The sequence below is a fragment of the Bos javanicus genome, chromosome 17 (assembly GCF_032452875.1).
Source record: "Bos javanicus breed banteng chromosome 17, ARS-OSU_banteng_1.0, whole genome shotgun sequence".
NCBI lineage: Eukaryota > Metazoa > Chordata > Mammalia > Artiodactyla > Bovidae > Bos > Bos javanicus.
The window spans coordinates 72,559,243-72,575,898 of NC_083884.1; the positions used below are offsets into that span (position 1 = coordinate 72,559,243).

Below are 16,656 nucleotides of genomic sequence, written 5' to 3' on the forward strand. Positions count from 1 at the left end.
GCGGAAGTGCCCTCCCTAGCTTCGTGGCACCGCCTTCCCGGGGCCTGTCACGTGGTCGGCAGCACGTGCCACCAGCAACAGGCTGCCAACTGAAGAGTGTTTCCACGTGTCTGCCAGGCCCGCAAACCCGCTGCAGGGACCAGCCCTGCTTCTTCTTGTGCCCCGCGCAGCTCCGCAATTTACGGATGAACCACCGAGGCCTCCACCGCCGGCCCGTCTCCGCCCTTCGCGGTGGCTCAGGAGGCACCAGCGCACAGCTTCCCGCCGACGCAGAACAAGCCCTGGTCGTCGCTTCCCGCCCAAAGTGAGGACCAATGAAAAGCGAGTTTGCCTGCGAGAACTGGCCAATCACCATTGCTGTCCTGGCCGGGGTCGGGGGTCCCAGAGCGGTCAGAGCCAATGGCCATCCTGTGGCCGGCGGCCGGCGAGCCAATCAGGACACGCAGTGCGGGGAAGCGCTAGGCAGTTGGGCGCGTGGCGTCGGACTGAGAAGAGGTTGAAGAGGCTTGTGGCCCGGGGGTGACCACCATGGTAGGGGCCGGAGGGGCCTAGGGGGCAGGCCTGGGCCCGCTGAGGGGCTGGGGAACAGGACTGGAGGGCGGCGGGGCCGGGGGACGGGCCTGGACCGGCTGAGGGACCAGGGGGACGGGCCTGGACCGGCTGAGGGGCCTGGGAAACAGGACTGGAGGGCGGCGGGGCCGGGGGGACGGGCGGCGGGGCCGGGCGGCGGGCCGGGTGACAGGCTCATGTGGCGGTCTGGTGTCTGGAGCGTGCTGGTCACGGGCGGGCGCGGCTCACTTCGCCAGTGCAGTAAATGGCTCCCAGCCTCGCCGTTCCAGACTCTTCTTTCTCGAAGCAAAAGCCAGGGGTCTGTGCCTGAGCGCTCTTATTGGTCTGTGTGTGAGCTCACGAGGGCGCTTACGGAAATAGGCCTTGAGATACTCAGTGACAGAAGACCGGATGTGCTGAAAAGAAGTGGCTCCCTCAATTAGGGTTGTGAGGTGTTTTGTTCATTTAAAGCAAAACCAAGCAAACAGGAATAGACGCTTATATTCCCCTTTTCTCGCGTCTGTTTTTTTCAGTGTTCAAACAGCTGGGGTCCCTCCGTGAGCAAAGACCTGCGTCCTTGTTTACCAGTCGTTGCCTAGTATTCTAGGGGTGGCTGCGTGTCTTGAGCCTGTTTTGAATCGCTGCATGTTTGGGTATTTTCCAGTCTTTTACGCGTGGAGTTGCGGGGAGGAATCTGTGCCTGCGGTGTTTCTCACTGGTGTATGTGGGGCCCCAGAAGTGAATGAGACATAGTTTGAGATTCCCTTTCATCACCAACACCTATATGAGAATTCCTGTTTTCCCGCAGCAGGGTTAGGCTTCTGCCTTCGATTTGTTCATTTTTCTGTTCTCAAGTCGTAGGTTTCTAGTTAATTGTTGAATTATTAATGACATTAATAATTTGCACACCAGTGGAAGGCAGCCAGCACCTCTGTCACTGCGTGTCCTAGACCAGTCACCCTTATGTGGAGAGGCTAGAATGAGCCCTGGCAGGGCTTTACCTGGCCCAGTTCACGTCTCTCTTGTTTCCAATTAACTGAGACTGATGTCATCCTCCTCTTCTCATCCCTGTGGTAGCTTTCAAACTCTGAAGAAAGTTCATAACTGGATTAATAACTCACACTAGCCTGTGCACTCTCCCTTTGCAACACTTGGTTTTGAGGTTTCTCTTCTTGGCTATTGAACACCATAATATCTAGCTGCTCAAAAACATTTATTTCTAGCAGTGAATTATTCCAAGTATAAAGGAAAGGTATTCTCTGTTACCTGATGGGTAAAAGGATGCTTTAGGATTAGGAGTTTGTGCATTAAGGGCTGTTGTTTTTAGCAAAGGCTTTATCTTGAATAAGAAAAATACAATGGTTAACACTTTTAGAAGAGCTATTCAGCCATTGTTTGTTGGTGTAACAGGGTCTTCTCAAGTTGAAATGTCAAGTTCATGGTACTTAGTTTAAACAACAAAATTCGGAAACGTGGTGAGGGGGAGGTGGTGATGAGTTGGTGTGAATATAACCTGAAATAAATTGCACTGAACTCCGATAAAGCGTCAGCCATTGCAGATACCTCCCCTTTGTGTTAGAAGGGTTTATGTCTCAAGATGAATTTAATGGGAATTACAGCAGCAGAAATTTTTGTAAAATCCTATTTTCTGCGTCCTAGAGGCTCATCACAAAGTTGAGTACCTTCTGGAGAACCTGCCTGGCCTCAGAGGGTAATGTGTTTCTGGTTCAGCATTGCAGTTTGATTGGAATCAGAAAGAACTAGAAAATCAGCTAGGATTTGGGCCCTTTTCTTTCACTTACTAAGGACAAGACCAGAAGCTGAATTTCTAGCCTTCCAGACCTACACTCTTAAGAGCTTAGAGTTTAAAAATGGAATATGATCATGATTGATGGGAAAATAATACCTGTGTTTAACATTTTCTGTCTCATGGCCATTTGGATGGCCATTTTCTCTTCACTCAGCCTTTTTTTTCCCCAACCTCGCTGCACTGCTTTCTAACCAGGGATTGAACCTGTGCCCCCTGCAGGGGAAGCTCGGAGTCCTGACCACTGGCCGGCCAGGATCCCCAGATTCTCTCCTTTTAATGAGCTTCAGTAGTGTGTGTGAGGAATTTGTCCATCCCATCTATCAGTCATGAAATCCTCTTTTTCCTTCCTGATACTGGCAATTAGTCTTGTCTTTTTCTGGATACATTTGGCCAGGGGCTCATCAGTTTGGCTGTTTAGCTCCGACCAGGTGCTGGTTTCATTGACTCTACTCTGGGTTTTTTCCCCCCTCTTTTCTGTTCAGTTTCTTTTCTTATACTGGCTTTTTAATGCCTTTTTTTTTGTTTTGTTTTGGCTTTTTATGTTATATTGCTTCTTATACTTGCTTTTTTGTCTGCACAACTTGGATATTTGTTCTTGTTCTAGTTGATTAAAGTAGAAGCCTGCGTGCGTGTGAAGTTGCTTCAGACATGACTGACTCTGTGTGACCCCATAGACTGTAGCCTATCAGGCTCCTCTGTCCATGAAATTCTCCAGGCAGGAATACTGCAGTGGGTTGCCATGCCCTCCTCTGGGGGATCTTTACAAGCCAGGCATGGAATCTGAGTCTCTTGTGTCTCCTGCTTTGGGCAGGCAGGTTCTTTACCACTAGCACCACCTAGGAAGCCCCAGAAGAGTTTGTAAGGCAGGAAAAATTTTCCTCTCTGGGTTCTTCTGGTTGGTCTAATGATCAGATTGATAGAAGACAGATTGACATGAGAAAATCAAACTTCACTTTATATATATGGAAGTTCTGTCAGTATAGGATCTGAGAAGTGACAAAAGCAGACTCTTTATATATCTTTTTAGACAAAGAATCAGTTATTTATAAAGATTTGAAGAAAGAAAGGGGTTTTTGCTGGGGGTCGCAAGATAAAGAAGCAGTAACAGTGTTTGCTTCTGCAGCTTTCTCAGCCTTACCTCCTGTCTCCAGGGACCACAGCGCCCTCTGTCCTCCCAACAGGAGCTTTTCACCTGCTTTCAGGGGACAAAGGAGGATCAGAGTTTGCTTCTTCCACCGTCTGGTCCTCAAGGAATGTTAATTAGAAGTAATTAGTATGCCACCAGCATATTTTGGGGTGGCCTGCCCTGAGCTCCATCAGGTTTTTTCTGGTTTAAATATTTATTCATCTGACTGCACTGGCCTTAGTTGTGCACTTGGGGTCTTTAGTTGGGGCATGGGGGATCTAGTGCCTTGACCAGGGACTGAGCCTGGGACCCCTGCTTTTGCAGGGCGGAGGAGTAGCCACTGGGCCACCAGGAAGATCCCTCCATCAGATTTTACAGACACACACACACACACACACACTCTTCCCTGGTGCTCAGTGGTAAAGAATCTGCCTGCCTTCTGCAGGAGGTGCAGAAGACGTGGGTTCAATTCCTGGGTTGGGAAGATCCCCTGGAGAAGGGAATGGCAGCCCGTTCCAGTATTCTTGCCTGGAGAATCCCATGGACAGAAGAGCCTGGCGGGCTGCAGTCCATGGGGTTGCAGAGTTGGACACAGCTGAGCACGTGCGTGCGTGCACACACACACTCAACACGCACACGTGCGCGCGCTGCTCCAGGCGCTGCCCACAGTGTTGTACGTCTTGTTTTCATTTTTATTCTTTTCAAAATACTTTCTCATTTTCCTTGTTATCCATTCCCAAATACTTGGGGATTTCGCAGACATCTTTGTGTTACTTGATTTGTAATTTAATACTAGTTTCAGAAAATATATTTTGTATTATTTGAATTTTTAAAAATTAAAACCTTTATTAAGAAGTGCTTGGGGACTTCCTTGGCAGTCCATTAGTTAGCACTCCGTGCTTCCAATGCAGGAGGCATGAGCCCGATCCCTGGTTAGGGAGCTAAGACCCCACGTGCCACCGGCACGGCCAGAAAGGTACCTGCAGTTTGTTCAGCTTTTGAAAATACCAAGTTGCAAGCTTTTTAACACATACTGATTTAGCTGCTTCAGGTCTCAGGTGCAGTGTGAGTGATCTTTGATCTTCACTGGGGCTTGTGGGATCTTTTTTTCTTTTTAGTTTGGCATGCAAGATCTTTGCAAGTATGTAATTTGACAAGGTTTAATATCAATATTGGAGAAGGCAATGGCACCCCACTCCAGTACTCTTGCCTGGAAAATCCCATGGACGGAGGAGCCTGGTAGGCTGCAGTCCATGGGGTCGCTAAGAGTCGGACACGACTGAGCGACTTCACTTTCACTCTTCACTTTCATGCATTGGAGAAGGAAATGGCAACCCACTCCATGTTCTCGTCTGGAGAATCCCAGGGACGGGGAGCCTGGTGGGCTGCCGTCTATGGGGTCGCACAGAGTCGTACACGACTGAAGCAACTTAGCAGCAGCAATATCAATATTAACATGTTGATCACCCATGCAACCATCACCTCAATCAAGATAATGAACATATCCATCACCCCCAGGTTACCTGGTGAAGAAGAAGTGAAGTCGCTCAGTCGTGTCCATGGACTGTAGCTCGCCAGGCTCCTCTGTCCATGGGATTTTCCAGGCAAAAAATAGTGGACTGGGTTGCTGTGCCCTCCTCCAGGGGATCTTCCCAACCCAGGGATCAAACCTGGGTCTCCTCATTGCATGCAGACTCCTTGCCCTCTGAGCCACCAGGGAAGTTACCTGGTGCCCTCTGTGAATCCTCACTTCAGCCTCACCCCCTCTGCCTCCCCTGCTTAACCACGTCCCTGTGTTTCCTAGGATTTTATATAACGATTTTTGGTTTGTTGAGTCAATTTGTTATTGCTGTTTGGATTCTTTCACTCATTATTATGAGATTTACCCATGTTGTTGCAACACAGTTCCATTTTATTGCTGAGTATTTCTTTTTTGTGTGTATGTAAAATACAACAGCAGTTACCATTTTTACCATTTTAACTGTTAAGGACATTCACCTGTGGTATAACCACTATTTCCAGAACTGTTTCATCATTTCAGATCTTCTTAGTGTATAATCTGCTGGGAGTTTTTTGTTGTTCAATTTTTTATATAGTCGTTGAAGGTTACTCTCCATTTATAGTTACTAAAATATGTAGAGTCTGTTATTAATCACACCCAGTGTGTTTTTCATTTCAGACTCTTTTTCATAATTGGCGATTTGATTTAGGTCGTTTTTTATATATCAAATGTGTTTCTCCGTATTATGCTCATTTTTCCTGTACCTTCCTGAGGCATATAATTCTAATTCTGTAATTAATCTACTAATCATCTGTCATTTCTGGGCCTTTTTTTAAGTTTTTATTTTGTTTTGGGGTATACCTGATTTACAGCCTTGTGCTAGTATAGGTGGACAGCAGAGGGACTCAGCCATACACGTACATGTCTCCATTCAGCCTCAGACTCCCCTCCCTTCAGGCTGCCGAGGAACACTGAGCAGAGTTCTCTCTGCTGTGCAGTAGTTCCTTGTTGCTGCTGAGTCGCTTCAGTCGTGTATGACTCTGTGCGACCCCATAGACGGCAGCCCACCAGGCTCCCCGTCCCTGGGATTCTCCAGGCAAGAACACTGGAGTGGGCTGCCATTGCCGTCTCCAGTGCATGAGAGAGAAAAGTGAAAGTGAAGTCGCTCAGTCATGTCAGACTCTTAGCGGCCCCATGGACTGCAGCCTACCAGGCTCCTCCATCCATGGGATTTTCCAGGCAAGAGTGCTGGAGTGGGGTGCCATTGCCTTCTCCGAAGCTTTCTGCTGGGATGCTGTAAATATACCTGGGAAGAGTTTGAGCCTTCTGTGTCCTGCTCTTAAGCTTTCTTGGGTGGGTTCAGGGCAGTCTTGAGGGTTGGCCTCACTTGGCCCCACTGCTGAGGACCACCCCCCCCTCCCCGAGCTCTCTACCTCAGGACGTCTTCCTGCCACAGCAGGCATGGGCTCAGCTACTCCCTCCCTGTGCTGAGCAGCCACAGTGAGGACCTTGGGCCTCCCTGCTGCCCTGGGCCCCCTTGGCGCAGCTGTCTCTTTTCCAGCACCAGACTTTCCAGCTGCCTTGGCCTCTCAACACAGGACTCCCCTACTCAACCCTGGGCGATCCCGGGGCTTTGCTTGGGTCTCCTCTCTCAGCTGCAGCCTGGATGTGCTGGGACCTCTGCCGGGCTTGCCTTGTTCCCTGCTCAGCGGACTCACTCACTGTTCTGTGCTGCCTGTTGTCTGATGACTGAGAAGTGTTATTTCATACACTGTGTCTGATTTTTTGAGCCGTTGCTTACCTCGGGTTGGTAAATCCAGCCTTGGGTGGAAACAGAATGGCTTGATGCTAATTTTGTGTAGGTTTTTACTGCTTTTTATTGAGTGTTGGGAAGACGTTTATAATGACTGTATTCCTGTTCACAGTTCAGGTCTGTCTCCATGCTGGCTAGGCAGGTGCTCAGACAGAAAATGACTTCCTCCTTTTGCATTCCAGTCCCGTGATGAAAAGGACATCTTTTTTGGGTGTTAGTTCTAGAGGTCTTGTAGGTCTTCATAGAACCATTCAACTTCAGCTTCTCCGGCATTAGTGATTAAGGCATACACTGGGATTACCGGGATATTGAATGGTTTGCCTTGGAAACGAACAGAGATCATCCTGTCATTTTTGAGATTGCATCCAGGTACTGCATTTCAGAATCTTTTGTTGACTATGAGGGCTGCTCCATTACTTCTAAGGGATTTTTCCCCACAGTAGTAGATACAATAGTCATCTGAATTAAACTCGCCCATTCCCATTCATTTTAGTTCACTGATTCCTAAAATGTTGATGTTCACTCTTGCTAATCCTGTTTGGACCACTTTACAATTCGCCTTGACTCATGGGCCTGACACTCCAGGTTCCTCTGCCTTGTTGTTCTCACATCATCAGACTTTCCTTTCACCACCGACATGTCCACAACTGGGCGTTGTTTTCGCTTTGGCTCAGCCTTTTCATTCCCTCTGGAACTATTTCTCTGCTCTTCTTCAGTAGCATGTTGGGCTCCTATTGACCTGGGAAGTTTGTGGGACAAAGTCCGACAAGACCCTAAGACATTAGATACCATTATCTAATATAGTATTTATATTAGATACTAAATATAGATACTAATATCTTTTGGTTTGTATATTAGATACAAACCAAAAGATAGTAGAACTATTAATTTAAGAAGTCAGGTACATCTGCATGCTGTGCAGAGACCACGGCCGTGTCGCCAGGCCTCACTTGTTGCTCTGCTTCCAGCGCGAGTGCATCTCCATCCACGTGGGGCAGGCGGGCGTCCAGATCGGCAACGCCTGCTGGGAGCTGTACTGCCTGGAGCATGGCATTCAGCCCGACGGCCAGATGCCCAGCGACAAGACCATCGGCGGCGGGGATGACTCCTTCAACACGTTCTTCAGCGAGACGGGGGCCGGCAAGCACGTGCCCAGGGCCGTGTTCGTGGACCTGGAGCCCACCGTGGTCGGTAGGTACCCTCCCACTTGGCAAGGGAAGCCCAGAACCTTCGCCGGGTGCCTCCCGGTCAGAAGCCCGAGGTAGTTTCCGAGGAGAGGGGCCACCCAGGAGATAACAGACAGGCACCCCGGAGCCCGGGAGACCCAGGCCACAGGGGGTGCCCGGGGCAGTCAGGCTGGCATCCGTCCAGAGTGGCAGGACCGTCCCAGTGATGCTTGGGGTGGAGCGGCGGGTGTGGGCGAGAGGTGCCCACAGAGCCGCCAGGGCACTCCCGTCCTTTGGGAACCCACCACGCTGAGACTTCTTCTGGGTTGATGGGCCCCCGGAGCCGAAAATGGCAGGTGGGGCGTATCTGTCTTGGAGACTCTCCCGGGAGACCTGACCGCAGGCCAGGGAGGAACGGTGCGGGCCTGCAGACGGGCGGGTCCCGGAGCCGGCCACGGGGATGGGACCGGCGTCCTCCAAGCCCGGCCGCTGTCCCCCCGCAGACGAGGTGCGCACGGGGACCTACAGGCAGCTCTTCCACCCGGAGCAGCTGATCACCGGGAAGGAAGACGCGGCCAACAACTATGCCCGTGGCCACTACACCATCGGCAAGGAGATCGTCGACCTGGTCCTGGACCGCATCCGCAAACTGGTGCGGGGGCCCGGGGGCTCCCGGCAGGGAGGGCAGGCCCGGCTCTCGGCGGCGCGTGCGGCCCGGCTCACGCCTCTCCCTCCCGCAGGCGGACCTGTGCACGGGGCTGCAGGGCTTCCTCATCTTCCACAGCTTCGGGGGCGGCACCGGCTCGGGCTTCGCGTCGCTGCTCATGGAGCGGCTCTCGGTGGACTACGGCAAGAAGTCCAAGCTGGAGTTCGCCATCTACCCGGCGCCCCAGGTCTCCACGGCCGTGGTGGAGCCCTACAACTCCATCCTGACCACGCACACGACCCTGGAGCACTCGGACTGCGCCTTCATGGTGGACAACGAGGCCATCTACGACATCTGCCGGCGCAACCTGGACATCGAGCGGCCCACGTACACCAACCTCAACCGGCTCATCGGGCAGATCGTGTCCTCCATCACGGCCTCCCTGCGCTTCGACGGCGCCCTCAACGTGGACCTGACCGAGTTCCAGACCAACCTGGTGCCCTACCCCCGCATCCACTTCCCCCTGGCCACGTACGCCCCGGTCATCTCGGCCGAGAAGGCCTACCACGAGCAGCTGTCCGTGGCCGAGATCACCAACGCCTGCTTCGAGCCGGCCAACCAGATGGTCAAGTGTGACCCTCGCCACGGCAAGTACATGGCCTGCTGCATGCTGTACCGGGGGGACGTGGTTCCCAAAGACGTCAACGCGGCCATCGCCACCATCAAGACCAAGCGCACCATCCAGTTTGTGGACTGGTGCCCGACCGGGTTCAAGGTAGGCTGGGCGGGGGCGTGTGCGCAGCTTTCTGCCCGGGGCGGGGTGCTGACCCGCGCGGAGGGTCCCCTGTTCCAGGGCAGCTGGGCTGTAGGGACAGCAAGGTTAGTAATCAGTGTGCTGGATGCCTCGATCCCGACCCATACTTGATGTACCTTTACTTCTCACAACCAATCCATAATGCTCATGGGCTAACATTACTAACATCTTACACTTCAGAGACAGAGGCTGAGACAGCTTTTAGAACCTAACGGCCTCAGGGGCAGCGACAGAAGGAGGGAGCTTTCAGAGACCCTGACCGCAGGCCTGCCTGTCCTCACTTTCCCCCGCTGCTTGCCCAAGAACCTGGTCAGGGTCTGGGGGATCATCTGTGATAGAAACAATGGGTTTCGATTCCGCATTACTTCAGTGACGAGCTGTCACTGAATCTTAGGCAGCGTTTGTTTCTGTACAGAGGGTCTTCCATTCATTGTGCAGTATTTTCTGTGGGGCCAAGGGTGGCTCACTGCTGTTTCTCCAAGCCAGACTTGGAGTGCCGCCTCCCATACAAAACCACACTAATTCAGTGGCTCTTCCAACTGTGCTTAGCGTCACAGTGAAACGTCTGCCCAGAGAAGAGCATCCTGAATTTGAAGCCAAGTCCCAGAATGTCCCACTTTAGACCCCTGATCACCAGGCTAAGTGCCTGGCCACGCCTGGGCTTGTTAACCCTGCGCCCTCTTCCTCGTTGAGTCCTTTTTCCCAAGCGATCTGCGTTAGATAAAGTGCTGGATCCCGCGTCTGAGCCCTGAGGGGTCCCTTCAGTGTCTGGGAGTTGCCATCTCCAGGGCCTTTGTAGATTGAAAACGAAGACAAGTAGCAGCGATGTGTGGGTCTTCGTTTTCCCATTTTAAATGTCAGAGCTTGCCTCTGACCACACCCACGTTGTTGCACCCACCTGGCCTCTGTGAGCCCCACTTCAAGACACCTTGACGCGGACCATCTGAGGGTGTACAACTCACACATGTAAAGTGACTCTCAGGGATAAAGTGTATGTGACGGGTTTCACCAATCTGGAAATATCCACGAAGTTACACCTTCCATAGATGTTTGCAGGCCTCTGAGGTTAGGTTATAGGTTGGGGTTGAAAGCTTTTTTTTTTTTCCCCCCGCCATGTCACCCGGCAGGGGGGATCTTAGTCCCTGGGCCAGATATCAGCCCTTGGCCCCCTGCAGTAAACCGCAGCATCTGGACCACCAGGGAGGTCTTTTCTTCTTCCATTCTTCTTGGTTTGAGGAAGTTTCCTTTCAGTGCCCTTACTTTGACCTTTAGAAGGCAAGGCTGCCACCCAAGGCATTCTCAGCTGGGCAGCACTCTGTGGGGTGCCTGGCACTGTGCCCAGGCTTCCCGTCCTGGCTGAGTCTGAGCCAGAGGAGAGGCCAGTCTGGGGAGGTACAGGAGGTCACACTGCTGTTCCCACGAAAGAAAGTTCACCCCTGATGGTGTTGAATCCTCACTTGTCAGTCTGAGTGTGACTTCATATGTTAACAACCGTTTGCTCAGGGGTGCACCATTTTCGTGGAATCTTTTTCCATGTTTGTATTAGGTTTTCTCATTATAAAAGTGTGTATGTGGCAAGATGTTTTAGTCATGCAGAAGGCTGAAAAGCTCAAGTCCTCTTCTAAAAGTGAAAATGTAGGAAGGATATTAAGCAGTGGCTGCTCCTGCTGCTAAGTCGCTTCAGTCGTGTCCAATCTGTGCGACCCCATAGACGGCAGCCCACCAGGCTCCCCTGTCCCTGGGATTCTCCAGGCAAGAACACTGGAGTGGGTTGCCATTTCCTTCTCCAATGTATGAAAGTGAAAAGTGAAAGTGAAGTCACTCAGTCGTGTCTGACTCCTAGCGACCCCCTGGACTGCAGCCTACCAGGCTCCTACATCCATGGGATTTTCCAGACAAGAGTACTGGAATGGGGTGCCATTGCCTTCTCCGTAAACAGTGGCAGATACTGCCAAAAAATACAGTACCCTTTCGTACAGGGCATCAGGTAAAGTGGGTCCATGGCCCCCATTTTTAAAAACAAGCTTCCATTTCTGAGGCCACACTCCCCACTTGACCATGTTGTCCTTCTCCGGCAGGTGGGCATCAACTACCAGCCCCCCACGGTGGTCCCGGGGGGAGACCTGGCCAAGGTGCAGCGGGCCGTGTGCATGCTGAGCAACACCACGGCCATCGCCGAGGCCTGGGCCCGCCTGGACCACAAGTTCGACCTCATGTACGCCAAGCGCGCCTTCGTGCACTGGTACGTGGGGGAGGGCATGGAGGAGGGCGAGTTCTCGGAGGCCCGGGAAGACCTGGCGGCGCTGGAGAAGGATTATGAGGAGGTGGGCGTGGACTCGGTGGAGGCGGAGGCCGAGGAAGGGGAGGAGTACTGAAGGGGCGCGGCCGCAGCCCCGCACCCGGTCCCCCGACGGCCCGTCACAGACGTGCTTCCCTATTAAAGTTTCTCAGTTAAACCTGTGTCTGGGACAAGCTCATCTGTCTGCAGGAGTGTGGAGGAATCCCTGCTGGTTTTTCAGTTGAATTTGCCATTTCCCAGGTTTCTGTGTTGGGACAGGCGGCCTAAGGCATAAGGGCGTAGAGGTGGAGTGTGGAAACCCGGGTCTGGACCTGTGGGTGACGTGGCCGCTCAGGACCCCGGGAGGCAGGGTCTTACCCGCTTCTCTGGTGTGTGTGACCATGGAGGGTTAGCAGCCGTCGCTCACCGCGCTCCTGTGCTCACAGCACTGCTGCCCTTGGTGCCGAGGAGGGCCTCGGTGACAGTGCGAGAGGCCCGCAAAACGCGCGCTCCTTGCTGGCTCCAAAGAGGCCCAGGAGGCGGGTGGCGAAGACGGCACCCAGAGCCACGTCTAAACGCTTGTGCCTGAACTCGGCTGACAGAACACGCCTGGAGTGGACCCTTGGGTTTCAGCGGTTTATTAGCCACAGGGACAGAGAGCCGCCTGCCCGGGGGTGCTCAGGTGCCGCTCCTCGGGGGGCTCCTCCCTGGCCCGCCCCCCTTGGGCAGCCTGGAGGCGCTGGGCTGGCGGGGCATCCTCTGGCCTGGTCCGTCCCGGCCGCCGCGTTCTGCCAGCGCCGGGCCTCCGCCCAGGGCACCACCGCCTTTGTTTCTCCCTGAGGGACGCAGAGCACAGGCGTCAGCAGCCAGGCAGAGGCCCGGGTGCAGCGCAGGGAAGCTCGGTGCGTTGGCCCTGCGACCGGCTCCCAGCAGCCCGCTGATGCGGGAAGCACGTCAGGCCAGCTTCTGGACCTGGTCCTGGAAGTGCTTCCTCTCGGTGGGCTCCCTCTCCCCTCTGTGTTCCACAGACATCCAGGACCACCGGCCCCGAGACTGGACTCCCCTGAGGCTCCACAGGGCAGCCACGCTCAGCTGCAGAGCGCAGCTCCAACCACTTCCCCCTGGCCATCGGCTGGCAAGGTCTGCAGCTGTGGCTGGGCTGCGCTGGTTCTGGCAGTGGCATCAGCTTACAGGACCCGGGGGAGCCGGCATGCCTGGCCCGGCCCGCCCCGCTGACGCACCTCAGCCCGGGTTCTCCCCTGGCCGCGGCTGCCTGCCCCTTGCGGGAACCCGGGCTCCACGCTGGTTCCTAGCCCCGCAGCCTGCAGTGGGGAGCGGGGGCCTGCGCCATGGACGGCACCAGATCTGATCCTGACACCGGCACGCCTGCAGAGACAGGGCCGCCCTTCCCGGAGTCTCTGGAAGTTCTCCATCAAACAACAGTAGGTCTGAGCCACCTGGCACAGGGCTTGGGGGCGTTTGCAGTGGCCCCAGCTTGGAAGCCTGATAGCTGGTCTCCCCATGTGAACTCAGTTCGAATAAGGTGTAGGCATGGTCACCCAGCGCTGAGCGGAAGCAGACTGGAGCATGTGGTGGGGTGACGCAGGGCCAGCTCTGCCCAGGGGCCACCAAAATGAGCCAAGAGGGCTGTTCCCGCCCTTCTTCCCAGTACAGACGCCAGCCTTCTGGTCCTGTTTGTGCATGGCCCCCACCCCACAGGGTCACCCAGTTGGAGAAGCCACGCTTCCCCACCTGGCCTGGGCCAGGCCGAGTCAGGTCTGGGAGCCTGTGGCTTCACCCTGGGGCCTGAGCGCCGCTGAAGGGGGTGCAGGGGCAGCTCCCAGAGCAACAGGTGGGCCGCCACACGGGCCTCATTCTGCAGCTCTGCTTCCGGGGCCTGCAGACGTGCGCTTCCTGACCCCCACCGAGGAGGACCAGGGCCCCGGATACTCAAGGATGAGAGGAAAGTAAGGGACTCAAAGTGACGTTCACCTTTAAACCTAGTGAGGCTGATGAACCCGGAAATAAGAAACCGATGCCACCCTTAAGTCATCAGAGGTGTCAGGAAAACCACCTCAGGACGGAAGCGGGCCCTTCATCCAGCTCAGGGTGGTTCTCGGCACCTAAAGGAGCCGCACAGCCCTGGGGCTCGTGGGGGGACCCACTCAGGCCTCGAGTCCGCTGGACCCAGCAAGGCACGTCTGGGAGCTCAGAGCTCGTCATGCCTGCTCAGCTTCCTCTGATGTGGCCGTTAGGTCAGATGGAACAGACTTAAAAGAGGATTGAGGCTGAGCCAAGGGTAAAGCCCAGTTCCTGTAGGGCCCTCTTAAGGGTCAAGACAGACAACGGTTTATTGTCGTTGCTCGGTCACTAAGTTGTGACCCCACGGACCCCTCCAGGCCTCCCTGTCCTTCACCGTCTTGGGGTTTGCTCAGGCTTGTGTCTATGGAGTCGGCGATGCCAGTGAACCACGTCATCCTCACTGAACGAGTCACTGCCGGCTCACTCCCCTAAAGAAGCGAACCCCCCGTACAGCGGTCCATTGCATCGTGACTTGGGGGTCCCTGAAGCTGGGGAGCCCCTAACCCCCGCTACGGGCTCTGCCGCAGTGCTGAGTGGAAACTAAAACCAGGAAAGCCCAGAGCTTTCTCCTGGGTGGTGAGAGCGCCCCTTGTGGAGTCGGCCAGCTGCCGAGGCCAGGTATCAGTGACAGGCTGTGGGATGAGGTGGGGAGATCACTGCAGCCCCACCACCTGCTGCACAGGCTGGCGGGGTCTGGTGGCCAGGACCAGCGGGCGGCGGGGGCGTGGGGCGCACCCAGCAGGGGCTTGACCGGTGCTGCAGACCAGCCACTGAACGCCCAATGCACAACGCAGGCTGCACATGTGCCCCTTAACCCTCGACCCACACCTCTGGGTAACGGTCCCCGCGTGGATGTGCCCGGCAGGCCGGGTGCAGCTGGAGAAGAGCGCATCTGCCCCGCTGTGCTCTTGGCACTGAGCGAGGGCCGGAGTCGCCACATCCCCGGCTCGGGAACCAGGCAAGGGGGACCCCGGGGACTGATGCTCCAGACAGCCAGTTCAGGGGCTGACAGCCCCACACGCGCCCCTGCAGCCCAGAGCTGCTCTTTCTGGAGGCTATGGTGGTTTCCATGGAAACAGTACCAACCCCCCGAAATAAACCAATAAACGCAACCTGCAAAAGGAGAGAACAGGCAGCAAGAGAACCGGAGGGAACCGGGGGGCCCCGGAGAGAGAGGCGAGTGTGCGGCAGCTGGGCCGTGGAGCAGAACCGGAGAGGCCGCAGGCTGCGGGGCGCAGGAAAAGGAGGGCCTCGCAGGGGGGCTACGGCTCCGGGCAGAGAGAAAGGAGGCCTCTGGAGGTCAGAGAGAGACAAAGAGAGCAGACAGGGAGCATCAGTGGGGAGGCCTGCACCGCAGCGCCCAGGAGGGGGCCTCTCAGGACAGGGACATGGGCGCCCAGGGCCCTGGCGCTCCCAACCAGGGGCCCAGCTGCTCTCTGCCCCGAAAGCCCCTTCTCAGAAAGTTTCTGGCCAAGGAGCCGGCCCGGAGATTCAGCTGCATCTCAAGTGTGCCTGGAATATGGAGGAGAAGGGACACGCCAAATGGATTAGAGCTCCACTGTGACAACCTGGTCACCAGCCCCTGCTCATCCCAGCCACAACCTCCAGACTGAGCAGCACCCCAGGCCCTCTGCATCCTACCAGCCAGGAGCTGCCCACAGAGAGAAGCTTCACTGTCCAGACTCAGCAGGACCTGGGCCGGGTAGGGGGCCAACAAGCAAGCACAGGAAAGCCTTTGCCCGCCCTGCTCCCTGAGGACTTCAGTACAGGCCACAGCCGCAGGGAGGAAGGATCCAAAGCCGCCTGTTCCCAGCTTCGTGGGGAAAAGCCCTGAGTGCAGAGCTGGGGAGAAACGGGTCGCAGAGTCCCAGTGAGGTCTAGCCGGCTTTGGGCCTCCCACCCTGCACCCTCCCTATGTGGACGGGCACGCTCCAGGGTGGTAGATGGCAAAGTCCAAGCTGGGGATTGGAGCCCAAGGGGCCAGCCATCGGATGTGCCCACCGAGTTCTGGGTCAAGAACAACAGAAAGGTCTGGCCACTAGGGACCAAACGCGCCCAGTGCCAGGAGATGCCCACCCGCCGCCCTGGCCCGGCTCTGACCTCGGGTCTCAGGCACGCTGGGCGTGGGCAGGGGCGCGGCCGTGGGATCCTGGGAGTCGCTCGCCACCCTCTGCCCAGCGCACATGGACTTGAGCATCTGGAAGACGGCGAGGGGCGCCACGTTCAGCTTCAGCAGGTCCACCAGGATCCTGGCGAGAACACACGCGGCGGCAGTGAGCCCTCCTCGCCCGGGCCGGCCGCCCCGGAGGACCCGGCTCCCCCGGGCGCTCACTTGAACACGTCGGGGTCCATGGCGCCGCCCGCAGCCTGCGCCAGCTCGAACAGCTCCATCTCCTCGGCGCTCAGCACCTTCTTCCGCCGCAGCGCCAGCTTCTGCAGGGCCGCCTCCAGCCCCGGGGGCGCCCCCGGCCCGGGGCCCGGCCCCGCGCCCGCGGCCGCCATCTGAGGAACCGTGGAGGTGCGCGCCGCCCGGTCCCCGCCGCGCCCCCTACCGGCCCCGCCGTCCGGTGCTCGGGTCCGGGCGGCGGCGGATGTGCGGAGCACCCGCGCCTTAGCGACTGGGCTCCCGCGCGCGCTCCGCAGGAAGCCCGCACGCAGAGCTCCGCGATCGCCCAATAAATGCCCGCCAGGCCCGGCGCGCGGCTGTTGCGCCTGGTAGGGGCGCGCCTCTAGGCCCTAACCTTAACGCGAGGCCGCTTCTCTTGCGCACGCGCGGCCCTTGCCGCCAGGTCCCCGCAGCGCGCGCGCGCGCGCGCGTTCCGAGGCGGGCTTCCCATAAACCCGCGGGGCGGGGTTTGGGGGCGGGGCTTG

General features: G+C 56.1%; 2 protein-coding genes across 4 annotated transcripts; one reads left to right on the top strand and one right to left on the bottom strand.

Moving 5' to 3' along the window:
• Window positions 1-75: 75 nt before the first annotated feature.
• LOC133229200 (tubulin alpha-3 chain) lies at window positions 76-11,885 on the top strand. 2 transcript variants are annotated; one of them, XM_061385634.1, is made up of 5 exons: window positions 76-304; window positions 7,768-7,990; window positions 8,469-8,617; window positions 8,706-9,386; window positions 11,504-11,885. In XM_061385634.1, exons 2-5 carry the CDS (start codon window positions 7,870-7,872, stop codon window positions 11,798-11,800), a joined length of 1,248 nt encoding a protein of 415 aa, XP_061241618.1. In that variant the 5' UTR covers window positions 76-304; window positions 7,768-7,869; the 3' UTR covers window positions 11,801-11,885. The 2 variants fall into 2 exon arrangements, with proteins under 2 accessions (XP_061241618.1, XP_061241617.1); XM_061385633.1 differs by lacking the exon at window positions 76-304 and adding an exon at window positions 432-531.
• Window positions 11,886-12,325: 440 nt separating this feature from the next.
• On the bottom strand, window positions 12,326-16,595 carry LOC133229204 (mitotic-spindle organizing protein 2). 2 transcript variants are annotated; one of them, XM_061385642.1, is made up of 4 exons: window positions 16,118-16,595; window positions 15,886-16,034; window positions 14,899-15,078; window positions 12,326-12,539 (listed from the first exon to the last, which is right to left on the bottom strand). In XM_061385642.1, the coding sequence occupies exons 1-4, from the start codon at window positions 16,285-16,287 to the stop codon at window positions 12,382-12,384; spliced, it is 657 nt and encodes a 218-aa protein (XP_061241626.1). In that variant the 5' UTR covers window positions 16,288-16,595; the 3' UTR covers window positions 12,326-12,381. The 2 variants fall into 2 exon arrangements, with proteins under 2 accessions (XP_061241626.1, XP_061241627.1); XM_061385643.1 differs by lacking the exon at window positions 14,899-15,078.
• Between the last annotated feature and the right edge of the window lie 61 nt (window positions 16,596-16,656).